This window comes from Borostomias antarcticus (genome assembly GCF_949987555.1).
Source record: "Borostomias antarcticus genome assembly, chromosome: 18".
Taxonomy (NCBI): Eukaryota; Metazoa; Chordata; class Actinopteri; order Stomiiformes; family Stomiidae; genus Borostomias; species Borostomias antarcticus.
The window spans coordinates 17398827-17416770 of NC_140251.1; the positions used below are offsets into that span (position 1 = coordinate 17398827).

The following is a 17944-nucleotide window of genomic DNA, read 5'->3' on the forward strand; positions in this document are numbered from 1 at the left end:
TGTGTAGCGGTAGCATTGTGTAGCGGTAGCAGTGTGTAGCGGTAGAAGTGTGTAGCGATATCAGTGTGTAGCAGTGTGTAGTGGTAGCATTGTGTAGCGGTAGCAATGTGTAGTGGTAGCAGTGTGTAGCGGTAGAAGTGTGTAGCGGTAGCAGTGTGTAGCGGTAGCAGTGTGTAGCGGTAGAAGTGTGTAGTGGTAGCAGTGTGTAGCGGTAGCAGTGTGTAGCGGTAGCAGTGTGTAGCGGTAGAAGTGTGTAGCGGTAGCATTGTGTAGCGGTAGCAGTGTGTAGCGGTAGAAGTGTGTAGCGATATCAGTGTGTAGCAGTGTGTAGTGGTAGCATTGTGTAGCGGTAGCAATGTGTAGTGGTACTGTAGCAGTGTGTAGCGGTAGAAGTGTGTAGCGGTAGCAGTGTGTAGCGGTAGCAGTGTGTAGCGGTAGCAGTGTGTAGCGGTAGAAGTGTGTAGCGGTAGAAGTGTGTAGCGGTAGAAGTGTGTAGCGGTAGCAGTGTGTAGCGGTAGCAGCGCAGCATAGGAGAAGACTACGGTGTCATACTGGAGGGCATATTGATGGCTGCCTGGGCTCTGATTCGTGGTGGTGTATGTGTGTGTGAGAGAGAGAGAGAGAGAAAGAAAGAAAGAAAGAAAGAAGGAGAGCGAGAGAGTGATTGGTGTCTTCTGTAACTCCTGTGTCATGGGTAATGTGAGTCGTATGGCTATCATCCATGGTCTTCCTATAGAAGCAAGAGAGAGAGAGAGAGAGAGAGAGAGAGAGAGAGACTTTTGATGCTCTTTAATGAAACATCCTTACAAAAGACTAAGCAACCACCACTTCAACACCCCACAGGAAATAAAAACCAAAACCCAAGCCCACTACAACCAAAACCAACAAATAACAGAAACTAAAAGCAAACAATAACTCATAACAAAACCAGGAGGGTCCAATCATAATCCATCCAGACTATTTTCCAAACTCCACAATCAGGGAAAGTGGTAGGATAGAAAAGAGAGAGAGAGAGAGAGAGAGAGAGAGAGAGAGAGAGAGAGACGGTATTGACAGTGCTTAGTCACTGTAATGCTTCCTCAATAAGGGTAGTTAAGGCTGATTCCTCCTGTTTAAACACCCCTCAGCTCCAGCGCTGCTCTCTGGGGTGTGTGTGTGGGGGGGGCAGACAATTTGATTGTGATGCATGGTTACTGGGTAGTTTAATACTGTACACTGTAGTACAATACTTTGGACAATACTTTGGTATTTTATGTGGTAATTGTTTGACTGCAAGTGAAGAAAGAGTGACAGAGAGAGAGAGAGAGAGAGAGAGAGAGAACAGAGAGAGAGAGGGGGGGGGGGGCATGGTATAACCTACTACCTCTACCATGCTTTAAACAGTTTAGATAGATCCTAAGATAGACCTGGTTCATGGCTCATGCTTCACTGTTGATAGCATGAATATGAATAACAAAACATTCATCCTATTGCAGTTTAAACTTCTCTAGCCACGTGAGACCATCCTGATCTAGTGAGCTCACTTTCAGTTTCTCTCCACAGATCAGTCTGGCCTTCTTCCCCTTTTCTCCAATGATTTCAGTGAGCAGGTATACTTGCCTGACAGACTAACTCCTTCAGACCATCAACGTAACAAATCTTTTGCCATTTCCAGTCGTAAGAATGGCGAAAACATCTTTTCCTCCGAGAAACTCCCCTAGTCTTGTTCTTAATTGTTATTATTGAGTGAGTCTTTTTCTGCAATACTGCAGTTAGAGCTGTTTACTCTACTAATGCTAATGTTATTGCTCGTTGCTTTGGGAGACTGTTTTGCGAGAGGCCTGTATTTCATTTTCACGCATCAACTGTGGGAACCAGTCAGGGGCTACGTTCCGCTGGGGGGCAGAACACAGTCAGAACACAGTCACTGATTGGCTCGGTCAGGAGAGAAAGCGTTCGATATAGGGGGAAGTCCAGACTGATTTACGGAGAGAAACGGAAAGTGAACTCGTGAGATGAGGAGAGTCTCATGAGGCTAAAACTGCTTTGCTTCTCTGTTAAATTTGTTTGTTTGGGAATTGAGATATAGAGTATGTAGGCTAAATGAATTGAGATATAGAGTATGTAGGCTAAATGAATTGAGATATAGAGTATGTAGGCTAAATGAATTGAGATATAGAGTATGTAGGCTAAATGGTTCTCAGTTTAGGGTGTAGAGTATTTCCTGTATGAGGTACCCTGTAATGTAGACTAAGAATGGTTCTCGGTTTCAGATGTAGGTGTAGTTATGTATGAGGTACTCTGTTAAGTACAGTAAGTACAATATAATGTAATAGGTACTGTAGTCTGTTTTGGATGCAGATTATCTAATAGTCACTTCACTTGGAAGTTAGAATATTCAATCTGCAGGATTGTTGGACTACAGCCTTTGCCTTAGTTCATTGCTGTGTTTTTACAGTAACAGTGTGTTTCAAGGGTCAGTGAGAGTGTGTGAGAGTGTGTGAGAGTGTGTGTTCGTCCTCTCTGAGACGTCACACCTGGCTGGTTTTAATTCCATCGTTCTGCCATGTGGCACATCGCTGGTCTCGCACCAGCTGATGAATGTCAATTTTTTTCACACTTCTCCAGACTTAGTGGTTTTTAAAACCTCTTCTACAGCAAAGTATGTTTAATGTTTGGGCCTCGTGCTTCATAGCAACCCAAATATGTCTCTCACAGTGGAATTTGGAGACGCAGAGGACAGCGCGGCCTCGTCTAAATCACGCCGCTTCTGTTCACATCTCTGTCCAGGATCCGTCTGTAGAAAGAGCTGTTTAGTCACACGCCCGCTAAACCAGCCAGATCTCACAAGGTCACGTTCTGGTTCGGTCCATGGATCAGACCGGCCAATCAGCATGCTCCGATGTGTTATAGGGTTGGTCTAGCTACATGATTGACAGCCGTCACCAGCAAATGTGTGGTATACGTCATACAATTCATAGTTCTGATTTAATTTAATTTTCACTTTTCACTTTATTTACACTTGTAAAGCACTGAGGTTTCCCTCATTTACAGTGTTGATGAGTTCACATAAATACACAAATTGATTGATTGGATGTTGAGCCAATCATCTGCATACATTACACTGTGGAAACACCCTATGGAGACGCCCCTTTGCCCACACCAGTGAGATGTCAGACTGAACAGACCGATCGTTGGTAATCTGGTAATCTGTCCTAATCTGGACCTCCCTCCATGTCTTCCTCAATCCCAGGACCGATATCTACCTGCTATCTACCTACCTCCTCTGTTCTGGGTTAACTGGGTGAGAGGAAGCAGTGCTGAACCCATAAAAGCGGGTCTTTCTGGTTCTTATCACCTCCATCGCCGTACGATCTGTCCCAAGTCGCTCTCACGATCTCTCTGTGTGACATGACGGGCATTCAACCGTACTGTAGTGTACATGTATATGAATGAATCACTGCACTGTGTACACGTTGTGCCAAGTCAGACGGGGTGTGTTAATTTAACCCCTTCCTCCCTGTCCTTTACCCCTCCTCTCTCTCTCCTCCTCCTCCTCCTCTTCCTCCCCAGCCCACGACCGCTGCGAGTCGGTCCAGGTGACGCTATGCTCGGCCCGGCCCGGCGGCGCCGTGGACCCGGTGGCGGAGGAGCGCTTCCAGTTCGTGCAGGACCTGGCGCTGGACATGGCCCACTTCCTGGTGCGGACGGCGGGGAGGCGCGACGGCCTGGAGGGGGCGCTGCTGCTGGACGAGCGGCAGCAGGTGCCCCTGAGGGAGTGCGAGAGGCTGGACGAGAGCCTGGCGCTGGCCCTCGGGCACCTGGCCCTGCCGGAGGGGTGGAGCGTCCTGGGCACCCAGCCGCCCGGCAACGGGACCGCCCCGGACCACGGCATGGGTGAGAATCAAAGACGTATTACTGAGCGGGCCTGCCGGGCCCAGGCCCAGGGGCCCAAGAGATCAGGGGGCCCTTTGCATTTCTTGTCACATAGTCAAAAGGCTTAGTCATTCATTCAGTAACAGAGCCTCAAAAATTCTGCTGAAAAACTGAAGCAATAGCCTAAACATTCACTTAATTCACTTCTTACTTCACATTCACTTAATACAATTAAAAAATTCCATCCATCCATCGTCATCCGCTTATCCGGGGTCGGGTCGCGGAGGCAGCAGTTCCAGCAGGGGGCCCCAGACATGCCTTTCCCTAGCAGCATCAACCAGCTCTGCCTGGGCAATCTTTAGCCGCTCACAGGCCATTTATTCAAAAATTAAATTAAAAAATTTGATACATGGAATGGGTGGGGGGGCCCTTTACGTGTCTGTGCCCAGGGGCCCATCATGTCATAATCCGTCTATGGTGAGAATGAAACATGACTCATTATGTAGGACTGAGAAGATTAGCATAATATGCTAAGCTTATAAGTATGATGATCCTCCAGCAAGCACTTTGATCCAGCTTAATTCCTTGAGTATTGCGTGCTACTTATATACACAGATACTTTTTTACATTTTCTTTTCAAAAATACTCACTATAGTCCCAACTGTTGAGACAGTTCTTGATCACTATAGTCACTTTGAAGGGTTGGTCCTGTTGGAATGAACACCCTGTTCCCTTCCCTTCGAGACCGGCTTGGCCGCAGCAGTTCTGTGTTGCTAGAATACTCCCTTCTCCCCAGGGGGTCTCGGGGATGGATCGATGTCCCCGTCATGCAGTGTGTTCTGGCTCCGTGCCCCGCCGGAGTGGTTCTGCAGAAGGGAACATTTCTCCGTCCCTCTGTGGGAGGTCCGCTGGGCTCGGCCCAGTTCTGGCGCCGTTCTAGAGCAGGCCCACCAGGTGCCTCGCTAATGACCCGCTCATGATTAGCTGAATGTTTGGAAGCTTACAATAGCTCCTCTCCACGCCATGTTCTTGGCTGGCTACCTCTCTCTCTCTCTCTCTCTCTCTCTCTCTCTCTCTCTCTATTCACTGCCAAGCCCCCCCCCCCCCCTCCCTCCCGTTGTTCTCAGATCAGATCGGGCCGTCACAATAATAAGTCACTCCGGATCGCGATGTCAGAAATGCTGAAGACAAACATTCCCACTCAATTAGGAGGTCTTGGTTCCTAGCCCGCGGAGGTCACTGTACACGCTAACCCCGATCGGGAGCCTGTTCCTCAGCAACGCGGGACATGTTTGTCATAAACAACCAGGTTTTTTTTGGTCCCGGCTGAGTGATGCTTGTTGCGTTTGGACCTAGGAGGCGGGCTGTGGTCACCGGTGGTGGTGCTGGCCCCGTTCTTCACGCTGGGGGGGGGGGAGGGGGGGTCAGGAGAAAGACGGAGCGGCAGGCAAGGAGTCTCGGCTCGCTGAGGAGTCTGGAGTCTGAAGAGGTCGTGAAACGGACAAACTCAGACGCCGTCTTGAGGTTGTAGCTTCGGCCGTGCGACGCAGACTCCAGGTCGTGATGGAAACGTTTGCCCGTGTCGTGTTGATTTTGCTTACTGCAACAACAGAGGAAGTCTGGCCGGAACACAGGGCGCGTTGGTGGGAAGCGTTCCCCTGAAGCACGGCGCTTCAGAAGAGCTCTCTGTTCTTCAGCGCTCTCGTAGCGGCCAGATGTGTCAAAGTTACAATGAGGTCATTTAGCCAATGTAATATTTTGTCTAAACAGAACCCAAACAACCAGACAGGAGACAGTAACAGTTCTGCTTGCGGGAGAGATTTAATACAAGGGGTAATCCAAAGAGAGGTCAAAGTTCAGGCGATGGGGTCAGGTGAGGGGCAAACAGTGTCAGTGTCCGTATCCAATCTGTAATCCTGGTCCAGGTGAGGGGTCAGGGGACCCACACAGTGACAGAAGTGTCCACTGATGAAATTTCTCTGCTCTTCGCCCATCCTGTCATCCTTCCCCCGCGGGCAGCCGGGAGCAGACTGTAGGCAGCGCTGCCCGGGGGTCAACCAGGTTCTCCTGTCCGTCTTCCTCAGGGATGGACAACGTTAGCCATCCGTTGTTCTGCATGTTTGTCATATTGGGTTCTTTATGGGGGAAACCCTTGCCCACGGGGAGAACATGCAAACATCTGCTTACATCTCAATCAGTCCCACCTGCGTTCAATCCAATCAAATCAGTCAATCAGTGAATCCATGCTCAGTCCAGAGTCCCACATCTCCATCACAGTATGTCGGCCTACTAATACGTCCATGCAGGATTCCTGCGGTGTAAATATCTAGCTGTGACATTTATACTTTTTTTTAGGTCAACTTTAGCTTCTCCCTTGACGCAACAAGAACATGACCTTCCCTTGGTATCTGGTTGTGAGTTCAAGCCCCTGGTGATGCAGAATCAACATGCTAATGCCTACTCAGGCATTGTACTGTTTGGATTTCAGACACATGCTTTTTACGAAGTTTTAAATCATAAGGGTCCGGGCAGAGACCCTTATGTATTAGTCATTTATCTCCTCCTTCCTCTTCCTCCTCAAAACGTCCGGCCCCGATACAGTGCTGCACAGCAGCTGTAATCAATCAATCAATCAATCAATCAATCAATCAATCAATCAATCAATCAATCAATCAATCAATCAATCAATCAATCAATCAATCAATCAATCAATCAATCAATCAATCAATCAATCAATCAATCTTTATATAGCACAAGTCATACACAAAGTGCAACTCCAAGTGCTGAACATAAAAATAGTCCTGTCTCCACACCCGAAGAGACTGAAATGACTCAAGTGAAGCTGGATTGAGCTCACAGTGTCCTGGCGCTCTGGAGCAGCCATCGCCCTGGTAACGCTCATAGGCGCCATATTGTCCAGTTCACGCTGCAGCATTTCAGGAAACCCAAAGAGCATTATGGGCCCTCCACACTCCAGTATATTCTCCAGCAAGTCGCTCTTCAGCTGAAAATCACACCTGTCGACACAGTTCATGTTCAGCATGGAACCGGCTTCACGGTACCTGAGAGGGCTCGGTCGGGACAAGGCCTCAGGGCACAGGAACCACTCCTCATCTAGCGTGACAGACTTCCTGTCAGGCAGACTGTGGTCTGTGGAGCCTGAGCTCTCGTCTGTATTGATGTCAGTGGGAACAGCATTTCCTCTTGATGTCATGTAACAGTGTGTTGTCGAAGATACAGGTGTGTGATGCCACCTGCCCCACTTTCTGGAACATTACCAAAATTGTTTGGTCACCTGAGGTGGTACTGATCTTGGATAGGCCCCTGGACTAAAGTGGTACTGATCTTGGATAGGCCCTTGGACTAAAGTGGTACTGATCTTGGATAGGCCCCTGGACTAAAGTGATACTGATCTTGGATAGGCCCCTGGACTAAAGTGGTACTGATCTTGGATAGGCCCCTGGACTAAAGTGGTACTGATCTTGGATAGGCCCCTGGACTAAAGTGGTACTGATCTTGGATAGGCCCCTGGACTAAAGTGATTGTTTTTGTGAACTGCAACCTAACGCAACAGAGGGTCAGCTAGCTCGCTAGTGCTTGTGAATCAACCAACGTTACACTTTTTATGTACTAATAAACATAATTACTTTCTTTTGCCTAAATAGAAGTCTTTTCTTTACAAGCTGCTATTGTTATAATTATACTTCACCCACTCTGACGGTCCATTCTCAACACAAAACCCTAAGCACAACTGCGTCTAAGTAAATAAATTGCTTCTTAAAAAGTAATCACTAGCTAACTACACACTAGCGAGTCAACTAGTGAATGCAAATATGTTTAATGAACTCTCCCACTTTTATTTAACATCAAATATGTGTAGATGTCCAGATAAGCCACTGTGTATTGGTTTACTTACGTCACCGTCTAAAGGGAAGTGCATCGGTCGGGCAATGACATTTGGTCAGAACTATCAAGAGAACAGCAGGATGTAATACTGCAGCCCATCCACCTTTAGCCAGACTGGCCTGGTTGAGCTGGTGATGGGATTAATCAAGGGCTCAATAGGGAGGGAAAGTGAAAACATGCGCCCCTAGCGGATCTGTTCCTATCGGAGAGGAGTTTCAATGTAAACTCCCATAGACCGGATTTTCTAATAATTACTACGAAGCCATTTCGGTGAAGTTATCAAAACAAAAACTTGTGAGTGTCTTTACAGTTATAACCTACTAACCGTGAGAATTTCAAACAGTATTTCGCCTTCTTTCAAATTTTCGAAATTGCTCCATTCCTCCAGTCAAAGTCAATGGAATTTAAAGTCGCACTGAAATGAAAAAAGCATTCTGTCCCATTTTGGTTCACATAATTGGTCATAGTGTTCACATATTCAACAATTTATGCCAAAAAATTTACAAAATTCTACTTTTGTTGTAATCGTATATCAAAGTATATAATTTCTTACTTATGGTAGGTCACGTGCAATGACGACAACAGGTACCTTAGATTTAAAAAAGATTTAAAGTTCTTAAAACCCGTCCACTTGTCAATGTTCAAATCAAATACGCATGTCCCACCCTCATAGCTTGTTTGCGTCGGAAATACGTCAAACTACAGAAGTTAGATGATCTCAAACGTCCGTTTCAGTGCGACTTTAAGAAAAATATTTTCATAATTCGGATTGTGATTGAAAATCAACTATGATCACCAGAATCAATAAAGTTTGTCTCCAAGTATTTGCCGTTTAAGGCATTCTACTAACTTTTCGGTGTCGACCAAGATACAGTATAATTTTTCAAAAGACGTGTCTATGAGAAATCCTATTCATTCTTTCGGCATTAGGAACGCTACCACTAGGGGGCGATGAGATTACTTTCCCTCCCTATGGTTGGCAGTGACTGGGGAAGGGGGCTGGCCCTGTCTCGAACCAGCGACCTTTCGGACAGGTCAGATTCTCTCACCGCTGGGCTCTTTAACAAGTGCTTCCATCAGAGACAGATAAGATCAACACAAAAACCCACATAGCAAAAGAGAGAGAGAAGAGAGGGTACCCTCCCTCCCCCCTTCCCTCCCTCCCTCATCCTCTTCTCTCTCATCCCATCCTTCGTCTCTCTGGCCCAGAGGTGGATTGTTCTCTATCAGACCGGCTGGATAATAGGGTCAGTATGACATCACTCCTCTGCGTTCCACTCCAGATGTTTGTGGCTCTGCGCTGTGGCCGTCCGTCGCCTGCTCTGTCTCTACGAGTGTGTCGGGGTCTGTTTCATGTCGCGGACCGCAGCGGACCTGCTCTAATGTCCACGTTATGGACAGTCGAGGCAGTTGGACTTCCTCTGCCAGGTCTGTGATGTCGAGGCAGTTGGACTTCCTCTGCCAGGTCTGTGATGTCGAGGCAGTTGGACTTCCTCTGCCAGGTCTGTGATGTCGAGGCAGTTGGACTTCCTCTGCCAGGTCTGTGATGTCGAGGCAGTTGGACTTCCTCTGCCAGGTCTGTGATGTCGAGGCAGTTGGACTTCCTCTGCCAGGTCTGTGATGTCGAGGCAGTTGGACTTCCTCTGCCAGGTCTGTGATGTCGAGGCAGTTGGACTTCCTCTGCCAGGTCTGTGATGTCGAGGCAGTTGGACTTCCTCTGCCAGGTCTGTGATGTCGAGGCAGTTGGACTTCCTCTGCCAGGTCTGTGATGTGGCCAAAACGCCGCCCAGAACCTCTGTGCTCTTCTGTATGTACAGTAAAAAGACACCGGTGTTTAGACAGACGGACACGCCCGTCCGACAGACCGCTTACTGTACACGGCTGGGATTTGATTCAGGCTTTCCACGTGCGTGCAGATGTAAGCATCCTGTACACGCTGGTTATGAGGACACCGGGGAGACGGACCCTATTTCCTGTCTGTCTCCTGGTCACTCAGGATTGAGACGCTACCCGAGGCCAGACTGGACATATTTGATTCTGTCTCTGATGTTTTGGGGAAAAAAGGAAAATGCCAGAGAGAGAGAGAGAAAAAAACTGTCATTTTTTTAGATGATCCTGCAGGTTAGGAATACATTCTTCTCTCTCTCTCTCTCTCTCTCTCTCTCTCTCTCTCTCTCGATCAATATCTCTCTCCCCCTCTCTCTTTCCCCTCTCTCTAACCTGCCAGCTGTGTAATGCGTTCTTCATCCCTGGCATTTCCTGCAGGGTAAAGTTGCCCTGAGCGCTGATCCAGTATCTTCCACCCTCCCTCCCCCGCTACAGCTGGTCCAGGACACCTGGTGGGGCCCCGTCAGGGGAGAACGACGAGCACAGAGCACAGAGACTCGGATCAATGGGGCCAGCATGAGTTCCACAGCGTTAGTTCCAAGGACAAGCGAGTTAATCATTCAATAATGTGAGCCAGACGTCTATCGATCCCAAAATGACAGCCCCCCCTGCAGGGTGTGTCGGGGGGTCTGACAGGTCTGGGCACTGCTGGATCACAACATGGCGGTGGAGGACAGAACTGGCTGTGTGATATCCAGCGCCGGTCCACCCAGCTGCAGTGTGTGTGACCTGGAACGCCCCCTCGGCAGTTCCGCCAGAACCCTGTCAGCTGGAGATACCAGTGGGCCTGTAGGCCAGGGTGCAGAGTGTTCAAACCTGGCAACCCAAAAGCCCGTATAAGCCCGCCGATCTCACGGCAACCCTGGGGATTAGTCCAGAGAGCTAACACCACGCCGATCCCCGGGTCTCACCCGAGTATGGTCACCGAACCACCTCTGCTACACCGGCACCAGGCCGGGGTTGAAATACTATTTGAAATGCTTTCCTCCCCTCTGCCAGCCGGGCGGCCTGGGGCAGATCCCAGAGAGGGCATTAATATCATGAAACTGCAGTAAAACTGCCCTCGGGTGGTTTTTATCCCCCCTGCCCGTCTCATCCCGTGCCAGCGGCGAGGACGCCAGCGGAGGATCTGCCAGCATTCCAGCGCGTCGCCCCGCGTTTATTCCACTGAAGGATTGTGGGAGAGAGAATGCCCTGAGAATGGAGCTGTGGTGGAAAATCTGATTTGCTAGGGTCTCCCCCCCCCTCTCCCCTTTCTCTCCCTCTCTCTCTCTCTCTCTCTCTCCAACCTTTCTCTCCCCCTCTCTCTCTCTCTCTCCCTCTCTCTCTCTCTCTCCCCTTTCTCTCTCCCTCTCTCTCTCTCTCTCTCTCCTTTCTCTCTCTCTCTCTCTCTCTCTCTCCCCTTTCTCTTTCTCTCTCCTCCATCTCTTTCTTTCTATCTCCCTCCTTCTCTTTCCTTCCCCACCCCTCTTTCTCCCTCCCTCTCTCTTTCTCTCTCCCTCTCTCTCTCTCTCTCCCTCCCTCTCTCCCTCTCTCCCTCTCTCTCCCTCCCTCCCTCTCTCTCTCTCTCTCTCTCTCCCCTACTGTTCCTCTCAGGGCTGTTGGACTGTAGAAAGTGAGTGACAGAGAGGAAATGACTGGCCGTGCCCATTACTCTCTAGCTGTCTCACATGTGCTCTAGACTCCGGGTTCTGGCGTTGCGGCCAGATAAAATGCTTCTTTTTCTTTTTCACTTCCCCTCTTCTCTGCAAGCGGACGGCAGAGGGAAATGAGAGGGAACTCCCTCTACTCAAATCTCTAGCCCTGAGACAGTCTCCTGTATGGCACATTATACATTACTACCACAAGTATACATCGTAATGCGTCTACAGTACATTACTTCATACTATGTACTGTATACATGTCAGCCCTGTGTAGAATGTATCAGTTTACCAACCATTGTCCTGCTAGGACCCAATCCTCATATCCCCTTTTCTAGTGGGACTGTTTTTGGTGTAACACCTCTCTTTTTCTATGGGCTCTAGATAACAGATTGTGATTGACGGTGGTGTCTCTGAACTAGGGCAGCTCAATATATCACAACCCTTCCAGAACAATCCTGCTCTTGTGTCCTCATGGTCCATGGCTGTCTGGAGACACTGGGACACATGTCAGGAGGTCAACCCTGGTCTGGTCTGTCTCTGGGGGCCTAAGAGGCTCCTGAAACCTGTGGGAGTCAGAGATAAGAACCATTATACAACATAGAGATTTGTTTCACTTCACCTCTTTATGATTGTTTACTTCATTGAACAAGCCCTCACAACACCGGCATAGAGACAGTTCTGTAAGACTACACTACCCATACTGCAATTGGACTGTTTTCTATGGAGGGAGGAGGCGATAGAGAGGCAGCTGCACAAGACTACATTACCCATACTGCAGCTGGATTGTTTTTATGGAGGTAGGAGGGGAGCGAGAGTGAGGAGAGAGGGGGTTGAGAGGGAGCAGTGAGAGAGGGACACAGTGCCTGTTCGTCCACTATGGGGGCAATGGAAATGCACCCTTAAACTGCCAAACTGCACCCTTAAACTGCCAAACTGCACCCTTAAACTCTTAAACTGCCAAACCTCAATAGACATTCCAGTGTTACCGAGCGGTGGAGAGAAGGATATATGGATATCATCTGCTGGAACTGCGTGGCTAAATCAAGAGGACTCCGAACGCCGACTCTTTCACGGAGACGTCTCTAACGCTCTTCTCGTCTCTCTTGTGGGTTTTCCCCTCCCTCCCTCTCTCCGTCGCCCCCCCCCCCAGAGTCCGGCCCCCAGGAGACCCTCCTCCACTTCGCGGCGCGGCGCGGTCTCCGGAAGGTGGCCCTGTTCCTGCTCCAGCAGCCGGGGGGGACCGAGGCACTCCGTCTGCCCAACAAGCAGGGCTCCACCCCGGGCAGCCTGGCCCAGAAGAGGGGCCACCTCCAGCTACAGGACCTCCTCACACAGTGAGTCACTCATTTGGATGTTACTGTATATTTACTTGTTCTTTCTTCAAAAGATGGTCCCGCAAGGACTCCCTATCTAAATTCTCTTGAACTGAACTTTTAAATAAAGAAATACATGTTAAGTACATAGTGTTTTAGTTTTAGGTGCATAACTACATTATATATGTGTAGTTCTGTATATCTGTTCATTAATACATTATGTCTCCATGCCACACCCAATGTGAAATGTGTTCCATTAGCCCAGACACAAACATGCCAATACTACTGTAGGTTTGAGAGCTAAAGGCAAATCATGCATTTGAGTACCACAGGGCAGTCATATGACTAATGAGTTACATACTGTACTGTTATAAAGTATAACAGGATCAGTGTTTTATGGAAGACGGTCACATCGTACTCCATCGTCTCGCTGTGGGACAGTATTGTCGCATCGTTGATACAAGGCTCCTTCGATCCCACAAAAACGATGGTATCCTAGCTGTCCTCGTAGACGATGGTGAGGTGATTCAGACCTGTTTTTTGGCCAGAGAGCCAGATGACCGGTCCTGTGGGCGGCCTAGCAGCCTGGGAACCACAGCAGGTCTCGGGCTATGCGTCTGGGGGATGTTGAAACGTGTTTGGAGGATCGGGGGGGGAACGGCGATAAGCCTGGAGGACAAGGACAGAGTGTGACGCCGGGGACCGGCTCTATAAACAGTGTCAACACAGACAGACTGGACCTCAGAGTCCCGCTGCGGTCGGAGGGGCATAACACTGGGAAAATCACTGGGTTTGCATGGATATACGCGTTCGTACTGTATCTGAGCCTAATCAGTGGTCAAGATAAGCCCAGTGCCACTGATTGTGCAGGTGGCGTCATGCTTCACATCCAAACCCCAGAAGATGTGACTGACCCTCATACCTGGTCTAATCCAGCGCGCGTCTTCCTTGTCTCTGGGGTCGAGGGTCACGTGGTGCTGGGTCTACCCAGTCAAACACGTAGGACCAGGACCCGCGTTGGCATGACACCGCCATTGAGATCTGGTGAGCTTCTGACACACTTGGATTTTTGAGTGTAATGTCCCTTTAAGTTGCCCCAGTGTTGACCAGCTGACTGTGGGAGAGGGAGTTCCCATGAACTCTGGGCCCAGCAGCACACAGAGGGTCAGGGTGGGGGTGAGGGGAGCAGAGATTGGGCCCACAGCAAATAATACAGAAAGGTATTTTAGGCGCATGTGATTTACTTTAAAATGTGCACTTTCAGAGCTATTTCATCAGTTAACTAAATCATGTGAATCTTGATGTTTTTGACAGCATTTGTAAATACAGTATTATTTCACACACTGTCACTTAATCTGTCCTACAAGGCCTCTAGACTGATATTAATCTGTCCTACTAGGCCTCTAGACTGATATTAATCTGTCCTACTAGACTGATATTAATCTGTCCTACTAGGTCTCTAGACTGATATTAATCTGTCCTACTAGGCCTCTAGACTGATATTAATCTGTCCTACTAGGTCTCTAGACTGATATTAATCTGTCCTACTAGGTCTAGACTGATATTAATCTGTCCTACTAGACTGATATTAATCTGTCCTACTAGGCCTCTAGACTGATATTAATCTGTCCTACTAGGTCTCTAGACTGATATTAATCTGTCCTACTAGGTCTCTAGACTGATTTTGCCGCGGGAGGCAGGAGAGATAAAACAGGAATGACATTTTCACTGCACATAAATTAGCGTTGATTGGGCCAAACAGATCTTAAGGAGACGGTATATCATGTGTATCGCCTTGCTTTTCATTAGACGCTTTTGATTTAAGCCCAGCGACAGTTTGCCCTGGTAACCGCCGTCTCCTGGGTTACGGCCGTCGGCGGCGGCAACAGTGTGCCGGCTGTGCCCGGGTTTGGACCCGCTGGTGAAACAGGAGAACCGTAGGAGAACGGCCAGGGACTGGGCCTGGTGTGTGTGTGTGCGTGCGTGCGTGGGTGGGTGAGTGTATGTGTTATTGTGTGTGAGTGAGACAGAGAGAGAGGGAGAGGGAGAGAGAGAGAACTATTGTAGACACGGGAGATAACACAGGCTTTCCAAACAGACCAGTGACCCACATTGCAGCACACAGTCCACAGTGCAGAGCACACAGCTCACTGGCATGCCGGGGTTTGGGGGGTGTTTACTGGGAGGGTGTATACTGGGAGGGTGTATACTGGGAGGGTGTATACTGGGAGGGTGTTTACTGGGAGGGTGTATACTGGGAGGGTGTATACTGGGAGGGTGTATACTGGGAGGGTGTATACTGAGGACTCCTGAGGTGAGCTGAGCGGAGAGGCTGACTCACCCACCCTGCTACTGCTGGGCTGCATGTGTGAGCAGAGGACTCTACCCTGCTGTGGTATGGGCTGAATGACCCCCCACCGCCAATAGTTAACTACAGCAGGGGCTCAGGGGCTTCTGTTGTCACCTACCTCCCCCACGCCAGCCCCCCCCCCCCCCCCTTTCCCTGTCCATTCAGCTAGGCTGGGATGCAGGTGAGACCTCACACTCGCCCCTCCCTCGCCCCTCCCTCGCCCCTCCCTCGCCCCTCCCTCGCCCCTCCCTCGCCCCTCACTCGCCCCTCACTCGCCCCTCCCTCGCCCCTCCCTCGCCCCTCCCTCGCCCCTCCCTCACCCCTCCCTCGCCCCTCACTCGCCCCTCCCTCGCCCCTCACTCGCCCCTCACTCGCCCCTCACTCACCTGTCCCTTGCCCCTTTCACACCCTGACTGACCTCATTACTGAATCACATCCTCATACTCCCTCACACACACACAAACACACCCACACACACACACACACACACACACACACACACACACACACACACACACACACAACCTTCCCCTGTGGTCCTGAGAAAGTTTTGCTTTATTTCTCTTCACCGACGTAACTTGACATCATCACCCTGGGTCAGTCAGAGGTCCTCTCGTCTGTGAGACCAGGAGAGAGAAACGTTATCATTCTATATATTATGTATAAGAGAGAGAGGGTGGTGTGAGAGAGAGAGAGAGAGGGAGAGAGAGAGAGAGAGAGAGAGAGACAGGGGGAGAGAGAGGGAGAGAGAGAGAGAGAGAGAGAGAGAGAGAGAGAGACAGGGGGAGAGAGAGGGAGAGAGAGAGAGAGAGAGAGAGAGAGAGAGAGAGAGGGGGGGGGAGGGGGAGAGAGGGAGAGAGAGGCATGAAAAGATAGAAGAGATGACTATCCAGACAGAATGCTCCACACCTACACTGAGCCTCAGTGGGACAATAGTCTACTGTACAGAGCAGAGTTTGTTTCCCAGAGTTCAGCTGGGTTTCCCAGAGTTCAGTTGGGTTTCCCAGAGTTCAGCTGGGACTAGATCTCTTGACTAGATAATCCCACTGACACGGACACGTCATCTGTTTATGAGAATCACAGAGGAAGGAATATGTCAGAGATTAGATGAGTGCTTTTGTCTTTATATACACTCTTCTTTCTAGCTGTGTTTTTATTGACCTTTTCATCCTTCTTGACAGCCCTACACACACACACACACACACACACACACACACACAGACTCACACAGACACACGTACACAATACTCTACTGTAGACCTGCTGTCGCAATCCTTGGAGTAAATCCAGCTATTGCCACACAAACACACAAGCGCATACACGCACGCACACACGCACGCGCACGCACACGCACACGCACGCACGCACACGCACGCCGAGAATAGAGCCCCTCTGTGTTTACGTTGTCTTCGCTGGTGTGGTTCCTCATTGTTGCCAAGTGGGGCAGTTCCACATGAGTGACGGAAGCAGAGCCATTTCCTCTGTTCTATTTAAACGTTCCCACATAGAACACGTGGTACGTTCCATGTTCTAGACCATGGCTGTGAAAACCAACCTCCTTGGAAGCTGGCATCGGGCTGGGTGACAGGCTGGTCCACTACGACCGGCACGCTTATCCTGCACCAACCAGCGAGCAGCGACGATACAAGTTTGGCGGGTTGAGCTTGACTCAACACTGAAATCGGCTTCCAGCGGGTGAGGTCGACAGGCGCGGTGCGCTAGCTTAGCTGCTGATGCTGCGTTATGTGACGAGTTTGGATTGGCTCACTCTCCAGGGCTGGGTTTACCGGGTGGGCGGGGTTTAGCCTGTCTGAGGTGACGCTATTGGCTGCGATTCCGGCAGAGGTGAGTTAAAGTTCTTCAGTCCCAGATCCGTGAGAGCGCGGCGGCGGGCCTTCGCAGGTCGCTCACGGGTGTCGTTTTCGGCCGACCCCCGCCGGCCAAGCGCTGAGCGATTGACGATCGGCCGACCGGGACGTACCCGACGACGCCATCGGCCGGCCCCTGAGACGGCGCGTGTGTTTGTGTCGGCCAGGGCGGAGAGCGCGGCGGAGGGGCGACCGAAGACGCCGGAGGAGGAGCGCCGGGGTCTCCCGGGGGGGCGGGCGCTGCGGCACCACCCCGCCCTGAACACCTACACCCTGACGGCGGAGACGGCGCCCGGCAGACCGCCGCCCAGTCTGCGAGGAGAGGTAGAGGAGCTGCAGCGCCTCATCCGCACGCACAGAGACCACCTGCTGGGAGAAGCGGAGGTAAGCGCCCGGTGACTCAGTTTTCGGGTTTACACAGTCCTATCTTTGTACTTCGCTCCGTCTAGGACGGGGCCCAAAAAAGAGACCGGCGTGCTCGAGGCAAACAAATAAACACCGATCTTTGTGTGGACGCATGTAAATGATTGATCTGGGGGTTTTGGCTAGAATCGAAAATTGTACCCGCTCCAACATAAACGATGAGTAATATCTATCTATCGTAATCATTGTTCTTTGTCAAGTGCCATGGCCTGAGGAAGTTCTTTGAAAGTCTCATTCTGAGAGGGAGAGATATCTATTGAGAAAAAAGGGTTAGGGAGAGACACGGAAGCCTGTTTCATACAATGAGCTACTTTGTGTGTCGTGATATGACTAAACTGACTCTTTGTTTCTTGCTGATGTCACACAGCAGCCCTCAGACAACCAGAGCACCACTCCAGGGTTCGGTGACATCATCATCACGCCGACACGCCCGGCCTCTCCTTCGCCTCCCCTTAGCCACGCCCACCCCGGCGCGGGGGCGTGGCCTTGCTCCAACGGCCGACCGAAGAAAGGGAGGCCGGCCGGAGAGGATTCTGGGAAGGCGCCCGAGAAACGGCGCTCGTGGGAGAAGGAGGAGGCGCGGGCGGAGCCTCCCGTCGTCGCTCCTTCCTGTGGAGGAGGAAGTAGGAAGCAGAGGGAGGCGGAGAGCGAGCGGGGGGGAATCAGAGCCGGGCGGGGGGCTGGCGGAGAGGCAGGATC

At 50.4% G+C, this 17944-nt stretch overlaps 1 protein-coding gene across 1 annotated transcript in view; it reads left to right on the forward strand.

Annotated features, from left to right (window-relative positions):
• Nucleotides 1-17944, forward strand: part of LOC311320953 (A-kinase anchor protein 13) — a gene marked incomplete at its 3' end in the record, with an annotated part of 47690 nt that overhangs the window by 29630 nt on the left and 116 nt on the right. Inside the window, exons 4-7 of the mRNA XM_084452820.1 lie at nt 3553-3876; nt 12442-12625; nt 16990-17206; nt 17613-17917. Of these exons, the coding sequence (XP_084308946.1) occupies nt 3553-3876; nt 12442-12625; nt 16990-17206; nt 17613-17917 (1030 nt within the window). The remainder of the gene's footprint in view (nt 1-3552; nt 3877-12441; nt 12626-16989; nt 17207-17612; nt 17918-17944) is intronic.